Consider the following 13,221-nt stretch of genomic DNA (forward strand, 5'->3'; position numbering starts at 1 on the left):
CCCACGCCACGTGAATCCGTCCTCCAACGGCACCACTCTCTAGTTCTGTGCCTACAACTCAGACTATAATCATAATCTCCACCCTGAACTTCGAGAGAGAAAGATGGCGAAATGAAAAGCAGAGTGTATGAGGGAGACGACGAATGACACATGTTGACGCGTGGATAGACTGCTAGACGTGGGATGTTGTCAACGCTCATGTGTCTGCAAAAGCGATCACGGTGCGATACAGTTGCTTCGATTGCACTTGGCTATAGTCCTACGAGTAGATATGTACTGATCCATGCCTATACGAAATTCAAGCTAGCGCTCCATGCATTTATCCAAACTGAAAACATGCGGGTATAAGAGAGGTCAAAATGCGTTGCTGATAATACAAAGTAGAGAAATATGATGTCGTGAGGTTATGGGGCACACTAGCCCCTACTCCCGCTTGAAACAGATATCTTACTAACCTTCCTGTACTTCTCATCCTTGAGTGGCACAGGCGGTAGATCAGTATCCGAGTACGCGTGAGACGGCATGGCGGAGTCTTTGCGCTCATGCTTCGAAGCATTTGTCGTGCTCGGGGCTACCTGAGAAGGCTCGTACGTTGTCGCAGGTAATGTGTTGTATGTTGTCGATGGTAAAGTGTACATGAAGACTTCATCGATCGCGTCATCAATGTCATCCAGAAGATTTTGCTGCTCCAATGGTTTTGATGCCGATGTTGAGACTCTATCGAAAGGTGCCTTTGGATCGAATGGGAAGCTGAACGAAATAGGTCTTGCCTCTGGTGTGTACGAGATCCTCGGTGGATTGGAGGGGACGGGCTGTTCGTGCTTCTCATGCTCTGGAGTGCATGGAGTACGCGGCAGCGACGAAATCGCGCGCTCGGAAAATTGATGTGCTGGACTCCCAGGGTAGAGAGATATCGGTCGTTCGTGACGATGTGAAAATCCGCCGTCATATGTTGTCGCAGGCAAAAGAAACGAGCCTGGCTCAGGAGCTGATGATGATACTGGCTTCTCTTCAAGGATGAACCTAAGAGAGGGAGGTCGGTCATGATCTTTTGTCCGACTGAACAAGCCGTTACTTTGATTCGTAAGCGTTGAAGACTGCGAGAATCCGGGACTGAGTACAGGGTCGCTTTGACTTCTTGCATGAGACACATAGCGAAGTGATGGGGCCTGAGCTGTATAGCTAGGGGGTAGATAATCCGGGGGCGGAGCGATGAAAATATCGCCATGTCCCATCCGCTCGCCGGGATCGACATTTCGCAGTGCCTTCAACCTCTCGTTTGCAAAGTTGGATTCCAGAATATGCGCTCTTTCAACTAGCTTCTCGACAAGCCCTGCGTGTGAGTCTTTGAAAGTCCTCTTCACGAAGCGTAGTAGGAGTGACGAGCACGTCATCGTCACGTCTTCTCGAATATATAGTCCATGCCTAGGGGCAATGAGACCGGGTTCGACTGGAGGTCTTGGCTCGCCTGGGAGACGGCCACCTACACTCCATTTTGCTTGAATATTGAGTCCGAGTGGTGCGTAAACGTGTGTCTGGAGGCCGTCGGATAGGTCTTGAAAGTAGGCGTGATAGGACACGGAGCCTGTTGCGAGTCCGCCGGGCAGATATGATACTTTGTCTGCTCATGATTAGCGACAGATGTTGCATGTTTATAGAGTGGTTGGTAGTGTACCCTTAATTGTATACCACGTCCCGAATGATTCGTCTGCTGGCGCGTAGTTTGGTGATTTGCAGTTGAATCGTTCGACAACCAAAGGGTTCAAATCAATCATCGCGAGATGGTCATGGTACATATCCAGCACACTCTTCCTCGTAATGCCAGCTGGCAGCGGAGTAATCGTCGTGAAGACGGTTGTTTTCGGCATATTGGACCTCTTCAAGCCCTCAATTGAGTGAATTCAAATAGAAGTTTCAGGAACTTGCTCGTGACCGAAAAGACGACCGATGCTTGCCTTCGATTGAAGCTGGAGTGGAGGAATCGTTTGGAAAACGAAAATGCGAGAGAGACAGAGGTACTTGTTTCGCAGGCCAGGTCTGGCCGCTCATTGCATCACACATCGTACGCGTATCAGCTGTGCGCTCAAGCACAACCCCCAGTGCCCCTGCATCTATAGCCGTAGTCCGGGGACGACAAAACCCCACCAACACCCCACCAACCTCCAAGAATGGCAGTCTGGCCGTTCATGTCGGATTACGGGAGATTTATCTGCATTCATACTGACAAGTCGGCGCGTCGCCGTCCGCCCGTGGATCATGCACACGGCACAGAGAGGTGATACTGTGAGGGCATTGAAGACGACGATACCGTGCCGAAGCCCGAGAGATGGAAAAGAACGCCGAGGGCAGGCGAGAGGCGGAAGCTGACATTTTGCGGATGCAGGTGGTGGCGCGGTGGTGCAGATGTTAAGGTTTCAGAGACCCTGATGGAGATCTGCTACAAGTACGTTACAGGCTAACGGCTTGCGCTACGACCGGATAAGGAAAGCACGATGAATATTGTGGAAGGAACATCCTACTGCGGACCGCCTGATAGCGGCGGCACGAGACAATGGAGATGCTGCTTTGGAGGTATTCTCAGGAACAGGTCCAGTTTTTATTCATTCTCGAACGTGTGAAGGGAAGGTAACGAGTGATGGATGCGCACTAGACGGCAGGCGTGGGCCGTTTCAGGCACCGCACGTCTCTTCTTGGTTTCAGCAACAACAGCCTCAGGCAAACTTAGGAGGTCACTAGCTACTGGTGAATCAGGAAGATGCCGTTGCATCCCATGGATTAAAGACAACGAAACAAGTCCAAGGTCAGCAATTGAACATGCGAGCTCTTGGTATTAGATGCTGCTTTGCGAGAGCATTGACGATATTCTTCTTCGTTATATTCGACGGGTAAAATCATATACGAGGTATTTGCAAGAACAGATGCTATAAGACCGCTTTGTGCAAACTACGAGACAGGCGCCCCCAACTTTTCCCTCTAAATCCAGCCATGGACCCGACTACAGGTATCACATCACGAATCAACCGGGATAGTTATTGCATGTATAGTAATTTGGACTTCATAGACGAAGATTGAAAAATACGCTGCATTAAGGGTATGTACGAAAGTCCTCGTTAACAAGATAGAAGAGCATCATACTCCGAGGCCTACTCCAAACCAACACCGTACGCCGCAATCATGCCTGATGATCGCTATCCGTCCTCTTCTCATAATTCGCCTCATGGTCGTCGTGACACTCTCAGTCATATCTCCCTCGTATTTGATGTTGACCGTTCTTCTTCAAACACCCTGATGCATATCCACCTCCTTGGTGACAGTGTTCTTCTTTCCAAAGCTCATCGCACCTCCCTTGACCACGCCAATAACACCAAATACAAACGTAACCGTCCATGCAACCCAGTTCACCGCACTGACCGCTGTACCCGCGCGCGCAACATCGCACACCTGTCGTAGTCATTAGCCATCATCCCTCGTCTCATTTACAGCCCTTTCGTCCCGTCTTCTCTAGATTCTCCCCGCATTGCCACCTCCAGGACCAACAAGAGAGTTTGTACGTACCATGCCAAAGCAAATCCTATCTCTCAAAAACACTGCCAGCGCAATGAACCCCCCAAACCAAAACAGCATAGTCAATGCCTCAAGCCCTAGGAGCCCATACTTTGCTGCAGGCGATAGGAGCAAATGGGAAAAGCGGAGGGGAATAACGAGAAGTGGGACGAGGACCAAGACCGACCATGCGGGCGCGAAGAGCAGAAAGTTTACTTCCGAGGGGGAGGACTGGCGCCAGTGCGTCGACCACCATGATGACACTGGAAAGCGTGATTAGAGTGTGCTCTGGAAAAGAGATGGAAGAAGGAGGACGTGGGAGACGAACCATAGCCCATTAATCCAAGCACTGTGAGAGAGAGGATGGCTTGTACAGCGCGGACAGGGTGAATCCAGACAATTGCCATAGCTGCTCTTCTATATCTTTCTCGTCCTTTTAAACCTCTCAGTTCTCCTCCTAAATTTATTATTCGTCGTCTATGTTGTGCCGAAAACTCGTTCGTGCTTTCCACTGAAGCTATCGGAAATCCAGTATCCTAAGGAGCGTGTAGAAGAAAAGTCAAAGGAGCGGAAGAAAAAAAGGACCGGATGGTAGTAAGGTGGTTCAGGGAAAACAGAGGAGCATTCAGATTCGAAAGGTGTAAAGGCAGACCAAGGCATTCAAAAGTCTTTCAAATCACCCATATCAACCCATCTCAGACCTGCTCGCCCAAGTCTCCATCTGTGACTGCGCATGCCTCACGCTCCTCGTTTTCCACAATGCAATCTTCGGGAAGATCAATAGCCAGCCCTAACCCTAGTCCACCAGTGATTCAATGGCTGCAAAGTACTCAAAGTTTTATGTGGTGCATGATCAAAGTCTTGTGACTGGTCGTTGTCTTACATTTGCCTGAAGTCGCGTTTCAGGCACGTCGTGCGACCGGGATGCAGACCTGGAACGTTCATGCGACCTCCGGGTTTCGCATGGCGGCTGATTGGCTTGACTCGATTTTTGGAACGGGCAGAGGTACTGTAATACAATGGAAGCTAAAGATAGATCTAATGTGCAAACTCGGTTGCAGGTGTAGCATTGTAAAATCAGTCTGCCTTCACGGGTTAGTGCTGCAAGAGACTACTCAAACTACACCATTTCATTGACTCATCGGCTACCGCCATATCGATCGGAATGTATTATACACATGCGCAGACTTTTCAAGTCGTGTCCCAGATGGACATGCCCCGCAGAATCTGCAGTCCAATATTCGCCAGATCATGAAAAATCATGACCAAGTCCGGCCTTCACTCAAATGTCCAAGCAAGAGTCATTGACGTAGCGCGAAAGCCAGTGAGCATTCCAGCATCACTATACCCTCAGTCAACGCCGACAGCCCAATCCTGGATATCGATGAAAATGAGAATGCCGAGCGAATGGCTCTATGTGTACAATGGGAAGTCGCTATGGTAAACAAAAGAAAAAGGGAAGAAATTAGTTTTTGGCCGATGATTGTCCAATTTGCACACATCATTTGTCATTTTGACCTTCAGTAAACGCCCCGAAGAGACGAGAAGGTATGGCCGAGACGGTAGGGCTTTTGATTCGATGTTTGCGAATCCTTCGTGGTTGTAAAAGTCCAAGATGATCCTGAACCGCAACGGGAACAGTGAATGGGCAAGGCATTTTCAGCGCAAGACCAATCACATGTTGAACGCAGCGCGGATCCTAGGTACGGTGATCCCCTCAGCCACGAGGACCAAAGGGTGCTGCAGCGCGAGTCATTTCGTTACACTTGTTGACCAAACCCGAGATGCGACGGAGAAGTTGGCTACCAGGAGTGTTTTCGTTGAGCTGGATGTACGCAGTAGTCAGGCGCTGGCATACGACATCCATGATCTTAGGGACGATGTCTCGAATCTCGGCATCCTGAAGTGGCTGATTAGCGAGGAACGAAACCAGAACATCATCAAAGCTTACATTAGGGTTGACACTCCTGAGTACAGCATCAAGCCACACTAGACGCTCAGGCAGGTTGCGTTCCAAAGCATCCGAAACAACTGCGCCAGTCGACAAGGCGAGTAGTGGGCTTACCTGGCTGAGGTAGGCTGGGTTGCAATGGACGAAGACGCTGTCGAAAAGCTCGCTGGTACGACTGGATTGTAACCATTGCATGGTACCCTGTTCATAGTTGCCGTCGGCCATGAGCCGAGTGATGGCTTCCGTCTCGAGCTCCTCAGGTGACTTCTGCTTAGCAGGCGAACGTGTGACTTGAGGTGAGGAACGAGTGGGTAGCTGAGCTGGAGGCTGAGCAATTGATTGCTGAAGCTTCGTAACTTGGGATTGGAGCTCAGCCTGAGTCGCGACCATTGACTGAATGGTCTCTAAGCAAGTATGGACGGTGTCGGTAAGTTGTGCAATCTTAGCAGCATCTTCACGGCGCGCTGCATGCGCTTGACGAAGCTGTCCTCCAATTTGCTGCTCGATAATATTCGACAGATTCGAAATAGCAGGATTTACGACTGAGCCCACAGAGGCAACCACCATAGGCTCAAGGGATCCGGTGAGCTTCTTGGCGACTTGTTCAGAGAGTGACTGGAAGATCTGGGGACTCTTTAGAGCGCGTGAGACTGCATCGGGAATCTCCTTGGATAGCTGGGGACCCAGTGCAGACTTGAGGTTGCTGCTAATACTCTGCTCGAGCGTGGAGGAGGTCTGTGCCAGAACCTCGGGAAGCAGGACATTGCGAATGTTCTCATCAACCATTTTCCTAATCACGCCTTCGACATTCTCAGTCAATGTGCTGGAAACAAGTCGCAGGATGGCCTCTTGCTTAGCACCGTTGGCGGCGTTCATCACGCGTTTGTCTTCATCGAATCGCTTGTACATAACATCCAGCTCACGAGAAAAGCCCTTGGTGATCTCGGCTTGCACAACTTCTTCGAGCTGCTTGGCATCAATCGCGGCAGCCGGAACCGGCCCAGAAGGTGCATCTGCCTGTTGGAAATGCTTGCTAATGAAGGTCTTAGCCCACTCGGGGGCTTCGTTGTCCGACGATGACTTGGACGGTTTAGATGATTCTGGTACGACAGTCGGCTCCGGAGGAACGGGCGACTTTGACTGGGGAGTAGCTTGAGCAGCCTGCGCGTACGACGGAGGCGCACGAGTAGACGTAGATGCTGACGCTGACACCTGAGATGCTGTCTCCGCAGTCGAGCGCTTCTTCTTTTTCTTTTCCGACTTTTCGCCACCACCGTTGATCATTGCTACACGAGCAGCGTCTTGCTTACTCTCAACCTTAGCAAGCGTGGAAGCACGCATGGCAGCCTCTGGTGTCATGGACTGTTTCGAAACATGGCTGCTTTCCTTCTTCACGATTTCCCGAACAGATCGGTCAGAAACCGACTTTGGTGCAGGTGTATCGCCAGCAGTCGAAGACTCGTCTGTAACAGGCTGAGGCGGCTTAAGCTGTGTGATGGTAATGACACCTTCCTCTACAGCCTCCTTTGGATGGATTGGTTCGCCCTCCTTCTTCCAGCCCAGGTCGCTACGTCGGATTCGCAAAACGCAAACCCCCTTTGAGTGCATGACGTACAACTCAAATAGAGCCGCGTTGTCTGGGTCGTCAACATCAGACGGGCCAGCGGGCTCATTGAGCATGTAGAGGCTCCTGATTTGGCCCTTTGAAGCAAAAGAGTACTCGGTGATGCTTGTCATGATGGCGGTAGCATTGACTGGAGGCAACGGGTGCTGGTTCTTCTCGCTCTTGTTCGCAAGACGGGAAATGTATGTCGCTTGGCTCAAAACAGGCAAATTGTACCTGGGGCAGGAAACGTGAACAAAGAAGACTGAGTTCCTCGTAGGATGAGCAACGGCCATTATGCCAGTCCTAGGATGGAAGGAAACGCTGCAGATAGCGTCGGACTCGTTCTCATGTGGTAGGTGTATCTCCTGCACGGCCTTGCCGAGACCAAGATCCCAGAGCTGGAAGGCATGGTTTTGCTTCATGCCGACCATGACATATCGCAGCGCAATGCCCTTAGCATATGGCTTATCTTTGTCGAAAAAGAATACCGAAGTAGGCCAGGACTTGGCGTTCGGCGTGGTGGTGTGGAATTCAAGTAGAGTTTCAGAGACTTCGACCTGGCGGGGCGGGGCACGTGGGTTACCCAGCTCAGGCTCTGTCAGAGTGCGTATGTCCCAGAAGCGCATGCGTCCTGCTTTGTCCAGTGAGACGATGATAGTGTCGTCCTCACTGAATGTAAAGTCCTTGCCGGCCTTGCCAGTAAGGATCTTGAGAGAGCGCTCTTTGAGATACTTCTCCGTGTGGCAGATGCGGCTCTTTGAGCGAGCGTACTCTGCGGCAACTCTCGGGAAGATAATGTGGATAGATTTGCCTCTGCCGACGGCGAAGAACTCGGGATGGCGCGAAGATGGCTTAGCGCGTGTCTTCAGCTGGCCACCAGATGTGTTATCATCTTGAGAGGGCGATGGTGGAAGCATCAGACCTTGTGAGTCGAGGTTCTCGCCAAATTGATCCTCGCGGGCAGAGTCAAGGGAGGTCCAGAAGACGGTGCCATTAATTCCAATACCAAGGATGCTCTCCAGGGACTGCTGTGAGTCGTCTCCAGCGCTGCAGAGTGCAATGTTGAAAATACGTTCCTGATGGTTCTCGAACACCTGTCGATAGTGACCGTTCTCTTGGCGGATGATACGGAAACCACCCTTCTTGACGAGGGCATAGACGATGAAGTTCTTGCTGGCGGAAACAAGAGAGCGATCGATCTGATCGAAATCTTTCTTCAATCTGGCAATGTCCATGAACAGCTCAGATCGGAAGTAGAGACGTCGAGGAGGCATCTGATTGACAGCGATAGAAGCAAATGCACGCATGGGGAACCTGTAGACTGTTACCGTCTGGTCCTCGCCCTTTGCTTGGCTCTCCTCAGCCTCGGCCGTTTCCCAGTCCTCGGCGACATTGCCTTCAGCAACCTCAGTAGCGACCTCCTTCAAGGCGGCGGCGAGGGGCTTCGGCAGAGTCGCCTCTATCTCCTTAGCCTTGCTAGCATCAGCAAATTCTTCCTTGATCTCAGTGGCCATGTCCACCATGGCCTCTTGTATATCTGCGATGTCTTCCGCTGGCATGTTGTCAAGCTCCTCAGCCAACTGAGCAGTCGATTTGCCCTCGGCCTCAGCAAGCGCCACTTCGATCTGCTGACCGACCTGTTCTCCCAGGTCGCTCACAGCCTCGGCCACAGTTTCGGGTGGTGGAGTTGCGACGTACTCTCTGATGCTATTGGGAGCCGCTGGCGATGCCTCGAATGTATGCTTTGACTTGAGGATTTCCACCTTCGGGGCGGGAGATTTCAATGATTCCGGAGCTGGAGTACGGTTGCGCGGGCTAGCAGCTTCGAGCTGGTCGAAGGGGTTCACGTACGTGAATTTAGGAGGAAGAGTGGTCGTTGCTGGCTGGAAACCCGAAGAAGATCCTGAGCCATCCGAGCCGAAGACCCTCATGGGTGACGCAGAGGGTGCGGCTGCGCTGGCAGCTGGGTCGGACGAGACCTTCTCTAGTTCAGCGTCGGCAAGATCCTGCGCGAGGTCATCCACAGCCGTTTCAGGCTTGATGGAAGTGACTGGCGGAGAAAAGGCAGCTGCAGAAGCGCGAGATGAGCGACCGTCAGACTGAGCCGGCTTCGGGTGGTTCAGCAGGCGGAGAAGAAGGTCTTGGGGATTCACCGATGATACAGTGGGAAGCATAGGCTGCGCAGAGGCGGAAGCCGCTGAGCTAGGACCCTGTGAGGGAGTCCTATTGCCCGTGAGATTTGCCACAAGATCCGAGGCTGAGACGGTGCGACTGTGAGCTGAGGGACCCTCGGAGACCTGTGCGTTTTGTGACACACGTCTTGGCTGTCCAGCGCCAGACTGCGAATTGAAGCGCAAGAGATTGAGCAAGTTTGCAGACTGTTGCTGAGGCGTCTGTTGAGAGATGGAGCCGTGTTCGGGCGCTGGCGTATTCGCGACAGATGTGTTCGGCGACATGATGGCGCTCTGGTGATGAGGTTGTGCTCCACTCGGTGATGGGGAGAAGAGAGGTGAGGATACGGAGGGTTGCTGGTGGCCGTGCTGTTGCTGGTTGCCAGAACCGCCGTTGAGACGGGCAAAGAGCTCCTGCAGGTCGGCCATAGTGAGGTAGGGGAGGGCAGATCTGGGAGGTGACGTGTCAGTACAGGTGAGGGCGATGAGAGCAGGAGAGTGAGGGCTGTAGACGTCGACATGCGATATGGGGACGACTTACTTTACTCAAACCCAAAATTCGCGTGTGCCTGGCCGGCCCCAGCCACTCAATTTGCGCGTAGCTGGACTGGTGTAGCAGTGTTTTGACGAAGCGAGAGGCTGACGAGCAAATTGGTGATGGGGATGACACGCTGTGATAGTTTGCAGATATCAATGGACAGCGAGAGAACCGTGGATGGGAGCTGCAGGTGAGTTGCGCTGGCGGAAACAGACTAGGTCCAAAGGGGACAAGGCTAGGTGTTGCGGTGGAGATCCGGCAATCGCCCGTGGGGATCAACCCATCTCACCCACGACAAACAGCATGTATAGTCATGATGCTATCCTTCACTCATCTAGAAGTTCTGGAGAGTCTCGAAATCTCCGGGGTACTGGCACATAGCCAACGCAAGCAAGGCTAGTTACAAGTCTCAGGTGAGTCCATAACCATATACCGCCTGGACCTGGAGTCGCCAAAGACTACTATGACAGCGAGCATGGAGATAGAAGATACCATCTTGCCCTCACTAGACAGGTGACAATGTGAACACAAGGTACAGTATTTGCTCGATAGCAAGCATGGCAACAAGCACGACAACAAGCAACTATGACTCCTTTATAACTCACTACCATCCCCACGAGAACCAGACTGCTTATCCATAGAACATTGGATCCCTCATCCAATCTCCCGCAGTCTAATTTGCGCAAACCCCAACCAGGCCCACAGATCTATTCCGGTCCAGCAGAAGACTACCCCGACCCAGACGAGCACATGCTTCCCGCACCTAGGGAGCAGAAGATCGAAGAGCAGGAGGTTGCCAACGTCCCGAACTGTGCGATATTCATTATTAACAAAGAAGACGATACGATCGGAAATCTACTCACCCAACGCCTGCTCAAATGCGACTTTGTTGACTTTGCCGCTTACCAAGTTGACCCGTTGTTCGCCAGGTTCAGACTTAGAGTGACGACGGATGGATCTGTTAGTCCGAGGGAGGCAGTGAATCGGTGCTGTCTAGATATCCACAATGACTTGGGTGTCCTCTCTAGCGCGTTCAAAAGTGCACACGAGAGCAAGATGGCGGAGAAGAAGCAAGCATCCGAGCAGGAGGTTGAGAATGGGAAGGCTGCTCAAAAAGGACTTGAAGAGCTCAACAAGGAGGAGGGTTCAGAAGGCCCTTTCGGCAGTGGTATGGCCGACGGTTAGATAGCATCGATTTGATTATCTCATAGCGTTTTCTCGATTATTACCGGGCACAATTCATCGGCGAGAGGAGGTAGACTGTTTAAAAATTGAAACCACACGCGTGGTAGTGCTCAGGTGTTGTACAATGTTTATGTCTCTTTAGCTACATGTCGAATACCACTCTTTTGTATTTCAAACTCGACGCCTCTCCCGTCTGAAGGGGCAGTCCATGGCGCGAAGACGACCTTGAACCAGCGCCGCCACTTGGAAATGTGGTTTTCTTCTTCGTTCCATTGGTCCTCGCCATTGACCGTATGGATGAGCGGCCTAGTCGCGAAGACTGGCTGTTTGATGAGCGCAATGCGACAGGCGAGTTGATTGGTCCACACGAGACCTAGTGATGGTGTCTTTTGGGCGTGTGATGGTTCATATTGCATGTCACCCCAGCCTGTGAACCATCGCTGCTGGTGGTCGAGGGTTAGGGGGTCGGGAGATAGGAGAAGCCCCCCTTCAAGATGGGAGGTCAGATCAGTGGACTGAGGTGTGTGCTCCCGACCATGGCCTTGACTGTTGGTTGATGTGGTTCGAGAGACAGCATTGGACGATGCGGAAGAAGGCGGTTTGGTGAAGCGGTCAGCGACTTGATTCGCAACTACAATGGCAATGCCCTCTGTGCGCGCGAGCTCACGCAACAAGGCGCCTAGCTGCACGAGCTGAGTGCCCCGCTTCGCCATGGACGCAGCGCCATCTCTTGCACCCTTCTTCTCAAACTCGGCGCGGTAGTTGGCAGCAACCGAGTCGAGAATGACCAGGCCTACTCCATGTTTCTTGATAGCGACCGGCAGCTGGTAGCGCAAGATGTGTTCCTGAGACTCAAGGTCTGGGGTCTGAATGCTTAGGATACGCGACAACGAGGGCTGTTCCTCGGGCGGTAATGAGGCAAGCGCCGGATGGGAGGATAGCAGTTGGGCTAGGCGAGTGGTTGCGAGTACGGCCTCGGTAGAGATGTAGACTGCTGATTTGGCCAGGCCGTGCGGAGGAGGCAGTTGAGCAGCCAACAGAAGGGTAAGGAGTAGCTGGGTTTTCCCGGCGCCACTGCAAGATGTCAGGTTGTTGCTGCTGCAAGAGGAGTGCTTTTGGAATACTCTTGGACATACCTCTCGCCAGTGACCTCGACCAGGTAGCCACGAGGAACACCGCCGCCCAAAGCAGCGTCAAGCTCTTCATCCAAGGTGCTTATACAGCCCCATTCGCTATTCGAGGCCTCTGGACTTCCCAATCCAGCTAAGAAGGAATTGCCGGCTGCTTCCTCTCCCCCGAAGCCGAGCGAGCGGTGGAGCGCAGATACAAGGGCATCCGTAAGCTTCCTCAGCTCCCCAGCCGGCAGCTGCGCGCGTTTGGCAACATCAGCAGCCTCGAGGGTGAGCAGGTCGTTGGTAGTAATCAGGGCCTTGTCGAGCGAAGGCAGTAGATGCGTGTATGGTCTCGCATTGAAGTCAGGCAGCACCTGCAGCAGGTCCGTCATGGGCCGGCAATGTCTAGCATCTGCGCGGCTCTGCGGATGGCACGCGCAACAACAGTGGCCGGGCCCGGGATTGACAAGTTGACAACGACGTCTTTCAGAAACACTCGCAGGCCAAGACGATGATGACTATTGCGACGTCTTGGACGCGTTCGAGATGGATAGTAGTCTAGGTGCTTGGTACTGTACTGTAGTGGGGGCCTCCGTTTCTCCGCGCCGCCCGACGTCACCAAGCCATGGCGTGAAAGGAAAGCCTTGTTCCCCGCATCCCCCCCACGCGTTGGCATACAGATACAGCGGAGACTACGCAGGTCATCCCCGGTTTATTATTATTACATAGACAGACAAGCGCATGTCCGGTGGTTGACGCCTGAGATTCGCGTCGGCTCCAGAGAGAGAGAGAGCTCGTGAGCAGTGGTCGCCGCATGGGCAGCACCGTATAATCGCGTCTTGACGGTTGGGTGCTTCAGTCTTCAGACTACTACTACTACTACTACTACTACTACTATTACTACTACTGCTCGCCAGCCCACATACCGTGAAGCTGCCTGTAGAAACTGTATTCGTTCGTCCAATTAGCCGGCAACCCAACCCAGGCCCACGTACGTTACGGCGGCGTGTTTCTTTATAAGCTCACCCTACCACCGACGCTTCCACTCGTCCGTGGCACTGATAGCTGATTCCCACCAGGGTTGCTAGTACACACCTCGGGGCTGTCTTGCGCGA

At 52.6% G+C, this 13,221-nt stretch overlaps 5 protein-coding genes across 5 annotated transcripts; 1 reads left to right on the plus strand and 4 right to left on the minus strand.

Moving 5' to 3' along the window:
- Nucleotides 1-308: 308 nt before the first annotated feature.
- On the minus strand, nt 309-1,944 carry K460DRAFT_394503 (uncharacterized protein). The gene is made up of 2 exons (XM_040935997.1): nt 1,676-1,944; nt 309-1,621 (listed from the first exon to the last, which is right to left on the minus strand). Exons 1-2 carry the CDS (start codon nt 1,866-1,868, stop codon nt 417-419), a joined length of 1,398 nt encoding a protein of 465 aa, XP_040787230.1. The 5' UTR covers nt 1,869-1,944; the 3' UTR covers nt 309-416.
- Nucleotides 1,945-3,070: 1,126 nt separating this feature from the next.
- On the minus strand, nt 3,071-4,383 carry K460DRAFT_365611 (uncharacterized protein). The gene is made up of 3 exons (XM_040933213.1): nt 3,872-4,383; nt 3,556-3,806; nt 3,071-3,441 (listed from the first exon to the last, which is right to left on the minus strand). The coding sequence occupies exons 1-3, from the start codon at nt 3,948-3,950 to the stop codon at nt 3,277-3,279; spliced, it is 495 nt and encodes a 164-aa protein (XP_040787231.1). The 5' UTR covers nt 3,951-4,383; the 3' UTR covers nt 3,071-3,276.
- Nucleotides 4,384-5,260: 877 nt separating this feature from the next.
- Nucleotides 5,261-9,700, minus strand: K460DRAFT_281624 (uncharacterized protein; the record flags this gene model as incomplete). The annotated part of the gene is made up of 2 exons (XM_040928506.1): nt 5,261-5,443; nt 5,495-9,700. The coding sequence occupies 2 exons, from the start codon at nt 9,698-9,700 to the stop codon at nt 5,261-5,263; spliced, it is 4,389 nt and encodes a 1,462-aa protein (XP_040787232.1).
- Nucleotides 9,701-10,526: 826 nt separating this feature from the next.
- Nucleotides 10,527-10,994, plus strand: K460DRAFT_286556 (RBP11-like subunits of RNA polymerase; the record flags this gene model as incomplete). Its single annotated transcript, XM_040928900.1, has 1 exon — nt 10,527-10,994. A coding segment is annotated over one exon (468 nt), but the record flags the coding sequence as incomplete, so codon positions are not given.
- Nucleotides 10,995-11,825: 831 nt separating this feature from the next.
- Nucleotides 11,826-12,666, minus strand: K460DRAFT_96113 (uncharacterized protein). The gene is made up of 2 exons (XM_040938838.1): nt 12,131-12,666; nt 11,826-12,049 (listed from the first exon to the last, which is right to left on the minus strand). Exons 1-2 carry the CDS (start codon nt 12,496-12,498, stop codon nt 11,944-11,946), a joined length of 474 nt encoding a protein of 157 aa, XP_040787234.1. The 5' UTR covers nt 12,499-12,666; the 3' UTR covers nt 11,826-11,943.
- Between the last annotated feature and the right edge of the window lie 555 nt (nt 12,667-13,221).

Source organism: Cucurbitaria berberidis, assembly GCF_010015615.1.
Source record: "Cucurbitaria berberidis CBS 394.84 unplaced genomic scaffold K460scaffold_3, whole genome shotgun sequence".
Taxonomy (NCBI): Eukaryota; Fungi; Ascomycota; class Dothideomycetes; order Pleosporales; family Cucurbitariaceae; genus Cucurbitaria; species Cucurbitaria berberidis.

Coding starts and splice junctions, on each gene's coding strand:
- K460DRAFT_96113 (XM_040938838.1), bottom strand. CDS start 12,498: ATGACGGACCTGCTGCAGGTGCTGCCTGACTTCAATGCGAGACCATAC. Junction 12,050..12,130: donor GTCGAGGTCACTGGCGAGAG/GTATGTCCAAGA, acceptor GGGAAAACCCAG/CTACTCCTTACCCTTCTGTT.
- K460DRAFT_365611 (XM_040933213.1), bottom strand. CDS start 3,950: ATGGCAATTGTCTGGATTCACCCTGTCCGCGCTGTACAAGCCATCCTC. Junction 3,807..3,871: donor GCTTGGATTAATGGGCTATG/GTTCGTCTCCCA, acceptor CACGCTTTCCAG/TGTCATCATGGTGGTCGACG. Junction 3,442..3,555: donor ATAGGATTTGCTTTGGCATG/GTACGTACAAAC, acceptor TGACTACGACAG/GTGTGCGATGTTGCGCGCGC.
- K460DRAFT_394503 (XM_040935997.1), bottom strand. CDS start 1,868: ATGCCGAAAACAACCGTCTTCACGACGATTACTCCGCTGCCAGCTGGC. Junction 1,622..1,675: donor GACGTGGTATACAATTAAGG/GTACACTACCAA, acceptor AATCATGAGCAG/ACAAAGTATCATATCTGCCC.